Below are 14,662 nucleotides of genomic sequence, written 5' to 3'. Positions count from 1 at the left end.
TGAGTCAGATCCAAACGCCTTCAGGCTGGAAAGATCCAGCAGGGCTTTATTCAAAGGTGGAAAGATGGTTGGGCTAAGGCACAGCGATGGTGAGCTGCCCACGTTTTGATGATTGGGTTAGTGGGAGGGTCACATGAGGTCCTGAGAACCCCGAAAAATGTGGGGAGCTTCTTGCTGCCTTTCATGTTGATACACAGTGTGTCTCTGTGTGTTAACCAACAAGAGCGATGATAAAGTTTGAGGCAAAGACAAGTGGATGGGATAAATGCAGGCGAGGACTTTCAGGTAACAGGAACCAGCCTCTGATGGACAGTATATTGGATGGATAAAGGAATGTGTGCTCTGAGAGGAATAGCTTGTGGTTGCTTTTAGAGACAGAGAAAGTAAAGCAGAGAGTGAAGCAGAGTGAGGGATTGTTCAGAGCCAGTGCCTGGCGAGGGCCATTGTTCATCCTTCCCTTTTGAGCTGAAGGAGACAGGAGAGTTTCACACGCCACTCGCAGGCATCCTGCTGGGCAGCCCCGGAAGGGGGCTATTGCTGCCGGTAAAGAAGGCCTGGTCATAGGGATAAATTACTGTGAATGGAGGGGTCTGTGTTTGCTGTTTTCTCCTCTTTTCTAAAAGGAGCCAGAGAGGGAAAGAATTCAACCCCAACCACAGGTTGTCCGCTTCGCTTCTGGAAAGCCTCTGCCTTCCAAGTCACCAATTTAACATCCCTCCACCCCCATCGCCCTAAAAAACTCTCCGCTCTCCCACCGCCTCTGGAATGCTTCAGGGGTTTGTTGTCCCGTAGGGTCCAGGGTGGCTGTCCTACAAGGTTTCTAAACATTTAAGATCTTCTTCATTGGAGAAGAGGAGGATAGAAAATGAATCCAAATAGGGCTGTGCGATATGACCAAAATCTCATATCCTGATATAAGACATCTATCTTCCCGATAGAGCTGGGCGATATGAGATTTTTTCATATCACGATATGTTTTTTTCATTTCAGGCGATAACGATATCTATCACGATATAAGCCAAATAACTATATTTGTAAGATTTAAATGTGCCGTTGCTCACAAATAAAATGTGAAATAATCAGCAGCTTGTTTTTATTTAAATATTTATTTCCCATAATAAGTTCAACAGGGTAGATGTACTTAAGGAACATGAGACTTTTTCAGATAAATAAAGGCAAATATTGCAAACTACACAAAAGGCAGCCGCTAAAGCGTTTAAGTTTCAAAATAGGACAAACGAAACAGACTAAATTGTCAATTCCACTTAGAAACAAAATATTAATTCTAAAAATAAATCTTAGTTTGTTTTACAGAAGAACAGACAAAACTGACTAACTTTTGTCAATATCAAATAAACTGAGAACTAAAAGGAAATTCTCAATCTCTCCTTGTTGTATAGCTGAGCTTTTCAAACAGTTTTAACAGTTACTTTAGTCTGACAAAAGCCGAATGACGAATTAGCGCTTCCAGTCAGAGACTGAGGCTACGTCCACACGTACACGGGTATTTTTGAAAACGGAGATTTTCCGTTTTCGTTTTAAAAAATAATCCCGTCCACACATAAAAGGCAGAAATGAAGGAAAACGCTGCTATGAACATGCCAAAGCAGCAGGTGGCGCTAGATTCCTAACCGTGCAGAAATGTTGGCCAATCAGAAGTCTAGAAGCCTCGGTGGGAAAAAGTAAACAAAGCTGGGGCATAGAAGCAGAACCGAGTCGTATGTGTGGAGGGACTAACTGTGTGTATATGTAAGCATTTAAACACTGCAGAGAGTAGAATTAACAGTAACAGTATTGTAGAAATTCATTTCACCGAAACAATAACGTGGCGCACAGTGTGACGCATGCACCAGTTTATTGTATTTCCAGACTTGCTTTCGGCACAATTTACAGTGCACGCTACTCTGTTTTTTGTCAGACTTGAAATAGCCGAAATACCTTCACACTACGGAACTTCTATGGCTCTTCTGTTCGACAATCTCTCCGGCATTGGAACCATCATCTGTTTTCTCTTCGGTCACGCTCGGTTGATTTTTCTAGTCGGCACACTCATTTCCTCCATTACGCGCTGGCTCCATTACCCGCTGGCTGCTTCCCAAACAAACACACGTGCGGCTTGGCACTTGTGCTGTACGTAACAAGTCACGCGACGTGACGCTGCGGCTGTGATTGGTTCGGCTCTGCGCTACTTAATTTGGATTGGCTGACCTTTTTTTTTTTTTTTTTTTTAAGAGGACAAGAGCGGCGAGGTCTATCGCGATAGCTTAATTTCTCTATCGAGTAAAAGTTATATCGCGATACATATCGTTATCGTTCTATCGCCCAGCTCTACTTCCCGATAACGATATAAATCACAAAAATTTAACATTTTCTGTAAATTCTGTGAATCTCGGGCAGCTTGACTTGCGTGAAGTGTTTCCAGCTGGGCGTCATGTACCTGGAGTCGAGTGTTTTAACTGATGCATGAAACTATACATTTTTAGACATAAGTTTAATGGCCACTGTTTGTGAGTATTTATTACACGGCATGCTGTGGGGAAAAACCTTTACCGTCGTTGTTGCTAACGACAACGCATAAAAACAGACGCTTGTCCGTCTGTGGTGTGGTTATATTAAATATAAGAGAAAGAGAGAGAAATTAATATAGCCACTACAGTGACCATCAAAACGATGAAAAAATATTGCCGTAAACAGTTTATTTTGCAACACCACGAAACAAACGATAGTGTAAAATGAAACGATATATCATCTGATATATATCGTTATATCAAACAGCCGTAAATCCAAATGATATTCAGAGAATCGCCGATATTGTCAACAAATTTTTGGCCTACCTAGTGAGAGTATGATTTTTACTTAGTCTGTCTAGTTTACATCAAACTCTTTATTTCACTAATAACTAGAGATTTCATTGGCTGGCGCAGACGCTGAATGATATCTAGAACCACCACTGGTTAGCCTGCCAGTATGGCAATGTGCAACGGGAAGGGCCTATGTTTACTGAACTAAACTTTCAAAATAAGAGCATTGATTTATTGTGTAATAAAACCATGGATAGTGTTATTTTCTTGGATGGGGGGGGGGGGGGGGAGTCCAGCTGTTTTCAAATCTGTGTTGACTAGTATGACTGGTAATCAGAGATTTAATTGCCAGACTGAGTCTTGCCCAGAAATAAGTGTCTTTTACATGTGTGTCTTTGTTTGAAGCCTCCTAATATGGCAGCTCACTTTAATGGCCGACCACTGGAGTGATGTAGAAAACAAAGAGTTGAATTTACGGAGTCTGGCAAACTCTCACTCGGAGATCTGAAATTTTACAAGCCCAATTTTTGCCCCAAATCCCAAATGTTAACATCATAGAGGCTCTGGTGCCAGTGTGGGGGAGGTTAGTGGAGCCCTTCATGCTGCGTCAGTTTATAACTGGATATTACAGAGCTGGACCCCAGCGCCTGCTCTCCTCATCCAGTCAAAGCCCATAAAGTGAGTTACAGCTTGCCCACATGGAATAATCTCCTCTTATTACACTTATCCCTTCAGTGTGAGTTCACATTCACAGACATGGACAGAACTGAGCTGCTAATACTGATCTGGCATGAGGCACTGCCTTGAAGTCTGTTCGAGAGAGTGCTGTGCTTGTTTGGTGCGTTACACATCTCAAATGAATGTTTGTACAGATGACAAAATTAGCTGGCACTGGCTACATGTGTAATTTATTCAGGTGCTCTGATGTGTGCAGCGGCAGAATTAAATGGGGCATGGGTAAAATATGATCTGCGTGTACAGTTTGATGAATTGGGGGTGTTGCACAGAAGGGTGAAGATCAGGTGTTTTTCTCCAGGCAACTCGTGTAGCGCAAAGAAACTGACTCCACTGGATTGGATGTGATCTCGTTGCATACAAGCAGAAATAAAAATATGTAAAACTTCTGCTGAGAGTTTTCAGACTTTAGACAGCCATTTTACGTCGTCCGCATATCTGAGTATATTCTGCCTATACTCTGGATTACCTACAACGGTGGGTTCAGCTATTTTGATTTGAGCTAAGTAGGGTCTGCCGCTTCTATCGGCTGGAAACATGGAAAGTGGATCACTTGGTTTAGCTTCAGGGCATTTTTTTTTTGTTTGTTTGTTTTTTCAGATTTTGGTATAGATTTGTTATTCTGTTAAATTTTGTTTTGAGTAGTAATGTATGCACCATGAACACAGCACTGGCCGGATGTCATTCTGTTCCCCTCAGGGCCAGATTTTGGCCCTGACGTCCTGTCTTATCTCGTCTTGGCTTCAGTTGCCATTCCGCAAATATTTAGCGAGTTTCACAACTTGGTGTACTGTTTTTCACCTGACAGATGTAATATAGTACTGAAAAATTCCTCACGCTGCCAGAGTCCAATCTTTGAACTTTGTCAGGAGAGCTGTGAAACTGGTACTGAAGAAGGGTTACTATTTTCTTAACCATCAAACCCTAGTTCTTTAGCCAGCCAATGGCTTGAAGGCTACCAGTTTAAAATGCTGTGGGTACTCAGGAGCCATGATCATTAAAATATTTCAGTTGATTAACTGTTGAATTGACTAATGAACACTGGTAATAATGCCAACTCAGAGGCCTGTAGGGAGGACCTCTACATATAATGATTAGTGGAAAACCACATATATACTGGAATGGCTATTAAAAATTGAACCCCGGCTAGCAAATGGAACTCTTCTCAGGAAGGAAAGGGGGGCTCATTTGATGCTGTGACCTGTGAATCACTGGCAGAGGCCCCTGTTGGGGGATTTTGGTGTTTGGAATGAGTATGATTTGAATTGTGTGTGTGTGTGTGTGTGTGTGTGTGTGTGTGTGTGTGTGTGTGTGTGTGTGTGTGTGTGAGACAATGGGAAGAGGGGGGCATGTCAGTTGGCCAAAGAGTCAATCTGTGGATTAGAGCAGGCTTGGACACCAAGTGCTAGCTCAGCACATTACCCAGCAAGTGCAGCGTTCACAGCCAGAGACAGAGCTCAGAGCTCTGCTGTGTTTACACTGTCGGACTTGACACATGCATGCACACATGCACAGACGCACGCACATTCAAACAGTCCTATCGGTGCTAAAGCCACGACACGATTTTATGCTCTCACTCTAACTGCAGCGATGCTCTTTAATCTGTAGACGTGAGAAACTGCTGAACCTTTTCTTCAAACCTGTCATTTAGTGCCAGAAAATTATTGATTATACTTTTCCAGGTATATTTAACCTCTCATTAACCCCCCCCCCCCCCCCCCCCCCCCCCCCTCCATTTTCTGAGAATGAAAACCTGCATGATTGGTCTACTAGTGGATACTGCCTCTTGCTTTTATTTTGAAGGTTCAGTTGCTCCTATGTAGCTAGCCTTGGCCCTTCTCTGTAGTTTCTCTCATCCTCTGACTTGATGTGCTCCACCTGCACCAGCTTGGATTGCAACTGCTGAACGACTTCACGAGGGGTTCCTCAGAGCTGACCCCGGCTGCAGAGGAGAACAAAACTATTGTCGCTAGCTGCTGGTGGAGATGGCATCCAATGAGAGACAGGCAGCAATTATTGATTGTTATTTCCACAGGAGCATCTTTTTATATGATTTCAATTATTTGAAAGCACTGCAAGTGCCCTTTCTTTTGTGCAACCTTTTCATCTCAGCGGAATTGTTCACACTGCTGCTTTTAAACAAGCCAACCAGATTTTCACTCTCTGTGTCTTTGCCCTCCTCTATGACTCCACACACAACACTGTTGCTTTCTCACCCACTCTTCATAAAAACACCACAGGAGTCCTCCCACACAGGCCTACAACTGTCAGACCTGCAGCTCTTCTTCTGCCTTGCCTGTGTTTCCACCATTCTGTGCAACGGCTTCATTATCACCGTCAACTCCTTTCAGCACACGTGTGTCACCCTTGTGGAGAAACTCTCATCCGGTTTCCCATCAAGCCTCAAAAACATCTTTGTAGTGAAGGAAATGGAGGTTGTCCTGATGGATTTTTCAAGTGTTTTTGCTTTGATTACTGCACTGAATCCTTATGTCATTCAAATCCTGTACATAACACATGATATATGAACGCATGCACACAGTTATTGGGACCCCAAACCACATAAGTGCAGTGCCGAGCAGCCGGAGTCCTCACAGTACGGTTTCAGCCTCAGAAAATGAAATGTATAGTACTGCGCACACTCCCTGTAAAAGGAAATCTCCTTTTCTCTTTTTCAGCGAAGAAAACAAACTTACATGTATCCTCCCCCACCTCATGTCCACTCACATGCCTGTTCAGCGGCCGTCCACTCATCCCTGGCCAAGAGAGTTATCTTTGAAGTGACTTCAGAGGGAGACTGCCGACTGGCCTTGCATGACACTGTCTGTGTGTGTGTGTTTGTGGGTGAATGTACTGTACACAGCTTCCCTCTATAGCCTTTAATTTATAAAACTTCACCGGCAACAGGGTAATGTTCACTGTGTGTGTCATTAAGTTGAATTGGTTCATTTTATGGGAATGAAGGACAGTATCCACCCACATGCTTTTAGGTGACATGTAGTTATTAGGCAATGATTGGCTAAGTGTACACACACACACACACACACACACACACACACACACACACACACACACACACACACACACACACACACACACACACCCTCTTGCTGAGTTATGTTATAAAAAAGTGACTGAGAGCTGCAGTGTGATAAGACTGGTGTTATTAATGAAAGTCTGAGATGAGCAGGCGCGAAAAGAACCCCGCTGCTGGACCAACTGCCTCGTTTTCAGACAGTCCTGCCTGTCTCTGTGCGCGTGTGTGTGCGCGTGTGTGTGCGTGTGTGCGCGCGTGTGTGTGTGTGTGTGTGTGCGTGTGTGTGTGTGTGTGTGTGTGCGCGTGTTACTGAGCAAACCAGGAGGATGAGCTGGTGATGACGGAGCTGTCCAGAAAGATTTGACGTCAGCTCTAAGCTTGTTTGTCTGCTACTTTGTTTACATACTCGAGTGCACAAACTGGATGTTGACAGCATTTTAAGCTTATAAAGCTTTGCATATATATGACTTCTCAAACATGTTGTTCCCCACACTTGTTTTTTCCTTTCCCCAGCACGGTTCAACATGTGTTGCTGTGGTTACGGCTTGCCACATCAGGGCGGTCTGACCTACAGTCGGCAAATTAGTAGGTGGAGATGAGCCGATGTTAAGGAGAGGTACTGGCAGGGATGATGAGCTGTTCGGCATCATGAAGCCAGGTCAGCATAACCCGGAGCCATGGTGACCACAGAGAATTCAGTGAATGTGTTCTTTGAGTGTTGGTAGCAGCTTTACAGCTTCCATATGCCGTGAAAGAGAGAGATCCAGATCACGAGAAAGGGCTCATAGCCTGAGGTACGCAGTTTATATTCATAAATGCACCACTAATCGATTTCTTTCTATGAGTCTAAAAACTGAAAGGTAATAAATCCTCTGAGAATGATCATCAAGTCTTTATGGACCATTTTGAACTTTTTAAGTGTATTGTTTTGGTTTTACGGGCCATTTAATGTGCGGTTCAGTTTCACCACTGTCATCGGCTGTGTTTTCAGCAGCGGCCGCAGAAAACAAAAAGTATGAGCCACCTGTCCCAGACCAGACGGCGGAAAGTTACCAGATAGCCAGAAAAGTGGATGAGACCAAAGCGGAGCTGAAAGTGCAGCTGTTATCTGATTTACTATCATCACATGGGCAGGAAGAAGCTGAATTGATTGTCTGCGTGACACCCTGTAACAGCTCGACCAATCTGTTGTACTGAAGAAGCTTTCCTTTTGCAGAAAGGTGGGAAAAGAAACAACGCTTTCTAGCAGCAAATATTACCGTAATTCCCGGACTGCAGAGCGTACCTGATTAAAAGCCGCATGCTCTAATTTTAGAAAGAAAATCAATTTTGTACTTGTACAGGCCGCACCGGATTTTAAGCCGTATGCGTTTCACTCGTAATATGAGATATTTACACAGAAATATTACACGTGAGGATTTTTAACATTTAATTTAATCCGTAAGGTAACATAAACGTTATGGTAACATACAAAAAATGCTTTTTTTCCTCGAACAGCGCCTGTAACACGGCTACCTTTACTGATACATACGTATACTTAACACACAAATTATGTTGCTTATGTTTTTTTACGCAACAGTGCACAAACAACATTACAACGTCTCTTAACAACCGGTAAAAATATATACCGTATATATACTACTTATCAATTTTATTGCTCTACTGTTACCAGGCAAAATGTTTTTGGCCGCATGGAAAAAAAATGCATTAGCCGCACATCAGTATAAGCCACAGTGTTCACAGTGTGGGGAAAAGTAGCGGCTTATGACCCGAAAACTACGGTACTTTTCTGCTCTGATCTTGTCTTGTTCACAGATTATCAAATTATAGACATTCAGATTTTTTTTCTTTTAAAGGTAATAACCATCTGGTTGAATCTGTAGAGCGTGTAAATTTGATTTATGTTCTTTCAGACACTTTTGTATTGGGATATAAAGCCAATTTAAATAGAAGATGGGATTGAAATGGGATGAAATTAAAACTCGGATAAGCTTGTATATGCTAGAAAAAAAGATTACTTACTGCAGAAATATTACTGTGTACTAAGGATGGGTCATTTAGGCCTAGGAAAATCCGAATATACTGATAATGAAGTTTGTCTCCCTCAGGAAGCCAAAACAGCATTGCAGCTCTCTTGTTCTCTGTCAGTCATGAATGAGAACCACTGCAGGTGAACAGCTTTTCCGTGTATGCAAGCAGTCAGGCGTCTCATTCTGTCCGCAGTCTCACGCGGCGAGGAGTGACGAATGCTGGACGCTGTTGGCCGACAGCAAGCCGGGACGCCAGTTGTGTCCATTCTCAGTATGCAGCGCTGCGCAGTGCTGCATGAATGTGGCCGGTTTTGGATGGTTCGGGCTGAACAGTTGCTGACACGCTGAGTCGCAGCTGTTTCTCTCTTAAGCTGTGCTTTTACAGCGCGGCACCAGCAGCCGAAGGGTGGCAGGAAGAACAGAAGACGCACACAAAAGGCCGGACTCCTTCCTTGTGCGCTCCCCTCCTATACTCTGCATCAGATGATTCACCCCCACCAACCCCCATCCCTCTGCCCAAACCCAATTTCCTGCTTATCACTTTTTTACAGCCACGCACTCGCGCACTGCAAAAAAGATACCGCGCCGACCCTCCAGGTAGACTCCAGGGAGGTCCACGCCTAATTAACTGGCAGCCTTTTGACATTGTTCAAAGCATGTGGCCACCCGCTCTCCAGGCCAGAGTTACCATTGTGTGTTTTGGCCCAACTGCTCTCTCTTCAACACTTCACACTCGTCATTGAGCTATTTAACAACAGCAAATTGTAAAATGGTGAAACATAGCTTGAATATACCACCTGGTTAGATCTGAGGCTCTCGCGCCACCCCAGCTTCCGGCTCGGTCCTTGCTGTAGGTGGGTCTGGGTTTAAACATGGCATCCACGTTGGTTTGTGGGATTTTGTCTGTGTTTACCTTTTTGGGGACCACCTGTCTTGTTCCATACCAGGCCTGTTTAGACAGTGTAAGGCCATAGTGACCGGCAGTGGAGGATCTTTGGTGGTCTTTGGTTTCTTTTTCTCTGCCTGAGGTCTTTTTTTTTTTTTTTTTCTTTCCTGAGTCACAACTCACACACTGGGCTCTACCAGCAGCAGGTGATGGGAGAGATTAATTATCTGTGTCTCTGCTCAAAAATGACTGTCAAACCAATCCACAGAGCGGGATATAGCTTAAAAATATCTACATGTACATTTAGACCAACATCTATCCTTGAGTAACACTAAACAAAGCAAAGCTTCTGCTACACACACACACTCACAATCACCCACACAATCACAGTCACAATCCAGATTCTCTTTGTTGGAAACCTTTTGAAAGTCTACAAGTTTGATAATATCAAGGAATTTCCCTTAAAAAAAGTTGATACTGGTTTTGGAGCTTTCTGTGTCTGAAACTTGTTGCTATCAGTTTTCCAAACTCACATTTCAGGTGATTATACTGTACGTGCTCCTCAGCCTTTATTCAGATGATGTATTGTTGCTAAACTTGTGCTTACAACTCAAAGTGATCCTCTGTCTTTAGAAAACAGCCCAGCTTGTGATCTGCTATCTGTGTGATTCATCAGAGGCTTGTCATGCTGGCGCTCTTGAAAGCACCGGCCTGCTAGGCCTGGCTGCTGCATAGTGTTTGTGTTTGTTTTGTTACTTTTTTTTTGTCTGCAGCCTTACATAACAATCTAGGGGTGATGATTCCCTCTTTATTTTCCTGCTAGGTTCACCCTCTCATTATAGACGGTATAAATGTCTTTTTGTATGCCCTCTGACCGAGCATTTACCCGTCATCATAAGCCTCATCGAGGAACATCGGCATCTTCTTCGCTTCATACATTTTTGGTTTTAAAGTTGTGATTACTTTCACTGACGGGGTTACACGAACGTTTGCTGTATTTACTGGCATTTAACCCTTAAGATTTTATTTTTTCCATTTTGCTCCATGTTCACATCAGTTCACAGGATGAACATTAGATGACTTGATTTTCTGGTTTGATAGCTTTGTGTGTCAAGGGTATTAGTACCATAAAGCACATTTGCTACACCTCAGCAGTGTGACTTTTTGTTTGTGACATAGTGTTGGCAACATTGTAAAACAACGGCTCTTATATTACAGGAACATGTGATACAGTCTTTCCTTCACCAGAACTCTTTCAGTCTACAGGCAGTTTTTGTCCAGTCTGACACTGAAATATTGATGATGTTACTGTGTCTGTATCTGAACATTTTCTAGACTGCCACACCATCTAAGCCAGGGGTGGGCAATCTCAGTCCACGAGGGCCGGTGTCCCTGCAGGTTTTAGATGTGTCCTCGAACCAACACAGCTGATTTAAATGGCTAAATTAGCTCCTCAACATGTCCTGAAGTTCTCCAGAGGCCTGGTAACGAACTAATCATGTGATTCAGGTGTGTTGACCCAAGGTGAGATCTAAAACCTGCAGGGACACTGGCCCTCATGGACTGAGATTGCCCACCCCTGATCTAAACGGTTGGAAATATGTGAGACTGTGTAAGACAGTGTGGTTGATTGCTTCCTGCTATAGTCAATAAGTTTCTTTGGCTGCGGTTGAAGCCAGTGACCTATGCTTTTCAAAGTATGTTTGACAAATGTGCGGCCTGTGATGTGGTTTCATGTTGACAAGACTTCTGCTCCAGCTCGCACACTTTAATTTAGCTCAGTACAAGCCCACACTCACATCTGAGTAAAATACGCATAAGCTTAACGCTACAAAGCCAATATAAGTGATCCGTGTCAACCTGAAAAGTTTAACACGGGGAGTTTCAGACCCCAGTCTGTCCAGCAGACAGGTAGTCTGTCTTTGATAGCCCCATTTTGTTTTTTTCTGAGAGTAAATGTCCCACTCCTAGGGTCTGAGGACTGTAGGAATTATAGAGCATTCATGAAAATGAAAACAAATGTAACAGGATGTAAATGAAGAGTTGTCTAGCAGAGGGTAAGGAAGAGGGGGGAATAATGGAGGTATCTGAGGGGAAAGTGTGAAGAGGAGATGATGGAAAGACAAGAATGAGGCGAAAGAAAGGGAGAGAGGGAAATGAAAAGAAAGAGGCCATTAATTTAGTGCTGTGGGAGGGATCTGAAGGTTACTGAGCTCTCTCTGCCAGGCCCTCCTGGGTTGACTGATGCCTTTGTGAGGAGGCCAGGAACCACACACACACATACGCACACACATTCGTATGCGTGCTCCAAGAAACTTTGGGTTTGTTGCGGCAGGCCAGCTTCAGCAAAACAGACGTGTACATACGCGCACACGCGCGCGCGCACACACACACACACACACACACACACACACACACACACACACACACGCACAGATGGCCATTAATGGGCTTCAAAGTGAGAGCAAAACGGGAAACCTTTATTTATTTCCTCCCCTGGTTATGGTTTGCTGTGATGTGTCTGAAGATGTGGTGTCTTTTTTTTCTTCCTTCTTTTCCTTTTTTGTGGTAGTAAATCAGACCCAGTGTTTATTGGTATACAGATACCCAGTGTATGACATAAAAGGATAGTAACTGATATTTATATTCGATCCATCTAATCAACCGTGTTGCAACAGAGATAAATTGAAGATGTTTTATAGATCAAAATTTTCTTTGCTTTTTTTAAGTTCAGTGTAGATTTTATTGGTTATTTTGTAGTTTACTTGTAGATTCTGAGCTTTACAGTATAATACCGTCATCTGCTTACTACTGTATTTTTATTTTAGTATTTCAATGTTATTTTTTCATAAAAATGTTATTACTATTTAATATTTTAATTGCTGTATGCCTATATTAATAAAACCGCCTATTCCCGTGCTTAACAATGTTCTGAATCAGCATGTCTACATTCAGTGTACCGTAAATATAATTCTTTTTCCTTCTTGGACCGCCACAAGATACAAGCTTTGACATTCTCTTTGACTCGTGTGTGGGACCACTGGTGTATTCAACATTGCAGTAACCACCCTAAAAATAAACTGGCTGCTGTGATAAATTGCTGTAGCGGTCACACTGGCAAATTGCTAACTAAATGTAAGCTAGCTAAATGCCATGTAACTGAAAAAAAATATTGATGAGTAAATTATTTGAAGTATAACTTTTGCACCTTTTTGCAAAAAATATGCAAAAGTTTTTTGCACTCGGCAGTGTGCAAGTTTCCACAATTGAAGCAACCGCCTGCTTGGTTTGCTATAATGTTGTCCCCTGCTCTTTTAGATGTTTTGTGTTTATTTACGCAGGGATATTTGAGGGAATGTATAATTGGGTGCACTGAAGATGGAGACTCAACTCTGACTTGAGAGAAAAGCCACGGTATATACTGTAATGCTACATATTAGCTTGGTATTACAGTTCAGTGTTCAATTGTGTTCTGAATAGAAATGTAAATTTCACATTTACATTTCTCGTATGTTATTTGCATATTTATTTATTACTCTTTTTACAGCATATGTTTTGTAACAATAAAAGTTGAGCTTGTTACAAGAGATTGGTCATAAACACTGGAAGGCTGTCTCAGTCCACTGAATGGGGATTCAATAGTTCAGAACATGCTCATTTCACTGATAGTCGACCTAAAAAGAAAAACCTAAACATAATAAACTTCAGTCTTTAGTCACATTTTAGTGATTTCTCTGTCAGATGAGTAAATTGACTAAATTATCAGTTTTTAGCACACAGAACTCATCAATCACTTTGTTAATCATTAGTGTCAGTACAGTCCAACAACAATGCATATTTCACTGTCAGGGGTTTTGTTTTGTTTTTTGAGGAAGAAACTTCAGGGGGAAAATTTACTCAGTCACTTGTTGATGCTTTTAAAAGACACCCATCCTACTTATCACAGAGGATTTCAGTTGGAAACACCACAGGACATGTGTACACATACAGATGTTCTAAACATCATCGCTCTCAGGAGCTGAAATGAGTCAGACTTTCTGTGTATCGTAGCTTGTTTTGTTGTTGTTTAGCTCACTTTAAACTTAACAGTAGACTTTACTCCCCGAGACTCTCTCCCGCATATTAAGCCCAGTTCAGCTGAAAGCAACACGTGGCCTCTGCATCACCACATAGCTTAGATATTTCAGTAAGGCATATGTGTTGAGAGGAGATGGTCTCAGCTTTTCAAATGCACAATCACACATCCTTGAAAAGTTTAATTACTCTGTCATTTTGGGAGCTGAAAATCTTCGAGATGCTTGGCCTCGCTGACTTGATATAACACGACCCTTTTAGCTTATTTTACTTTATTCTATATCAAAGTGGTTTGTGAGAGGGAGGACTAAAGATTTGCACGTGAAACCTTTTCCAAATCAAGGATATTAAAACACTAAAAACAACAAATATATTCAGTATGTGTTGAATAACTGAGTGACTAACCATTGCAGTGCTGTATGTGTATACCAAGGCACTGATGTGCTTCTGTTATTTCTGCAGCTAAGGAGCGTCTTTTTACATGAGCAGCACAGTCTTTCGATCACTCTGTAAAATAGATATGACAGATATCAGAGCATAAAATTCAGAAGCAAGGTTATACTGAATCTATTCAGAGTCCTAGTTTACTGTGTTTACTGTTAAAGTTTACTGTTGAGAGTTATGAAACAGAAAATTACATTAAAGTGAAGGAAACTGTGTTTTTGTTTATAACAAAAAACTGTGGCATTCTCAGGCTTTTATCCAACATACTAAGCAGGGAGCAGCTGAGGAGTGTCAAGATTAAAGCGAGAAACAAAGCAGGAGGTCACGGGCAGGGATAAAAGTCCCTGTCTCAATATTTTACAGTTATTATGTATATCTGGCAGAATCATTTTGTGGTAATATGAATTCCAGTGCCTGAGTTAACCTGAGCATGTGCGATAAACTCTAATCTTCTCTTCGTGTGTGTGTGCGTGTGTGTGTGCAGGAGTTCAGGGCAGCACTGAGTGCTCATGTGGGAGGAACCACTTTACGTGTGCGGTCAGTGCATTCGGGGAGTGTACCTGCATCCCAGCCCAGTGGCAGTGTGACGGAGACAACGATTGCGGGGACCACAGTGACGAGGATGGATGCAGTGAGTCTTTGTTTCTTACTTTAT

The 14,662-nt window shown here is 42.5% G+C and overlaps 1 protein-coding gene across 3 annotated transcripts in view; it reads left to right on the top strand.

Moving 5' to 3' along the window:
* Positions 1-14,662, top strand: part of lrp4 (low density lipoprotein receptor-related protein 4) — a 107,191-nt gene that overhangs the window by 32,159 nt on the left and 60,370 nt on the right. For all 3 annotated transcript variants that reach the window (XM_026177903.2, XM_026177898.2, XM_080301789.1), the window contains exon 2: positions 14,492-14,638. In XM_026177903.2, coding sequence (XP_026033688.2) covers positions 14,492-14,638 — 147 coding nt within the window. The remainder of the gene's footprint in view (positions 1-14,491; positions 14,639-14,662) is intronic.

Source organism: Astatotilapia calliptera, chromosome 1 (assembly GCF_964374335.1).
Source record: "Astatotilapia calliptera chromosome 1, fAstCal68.1, whole genome shotgun sequence".
Taxonomy (NCBI): domain Eukaryota; kingdom Metazoa; phylum Chordata; class Actinopteri; order Cichliformes; family Cichlidae; genus Astatotilapia; species Astatotilapia calliptera.
Note: the sequence above shows the minus strand (reverse complement) of the source record. Positions and strands in the feature narration are given on the sequence as shown.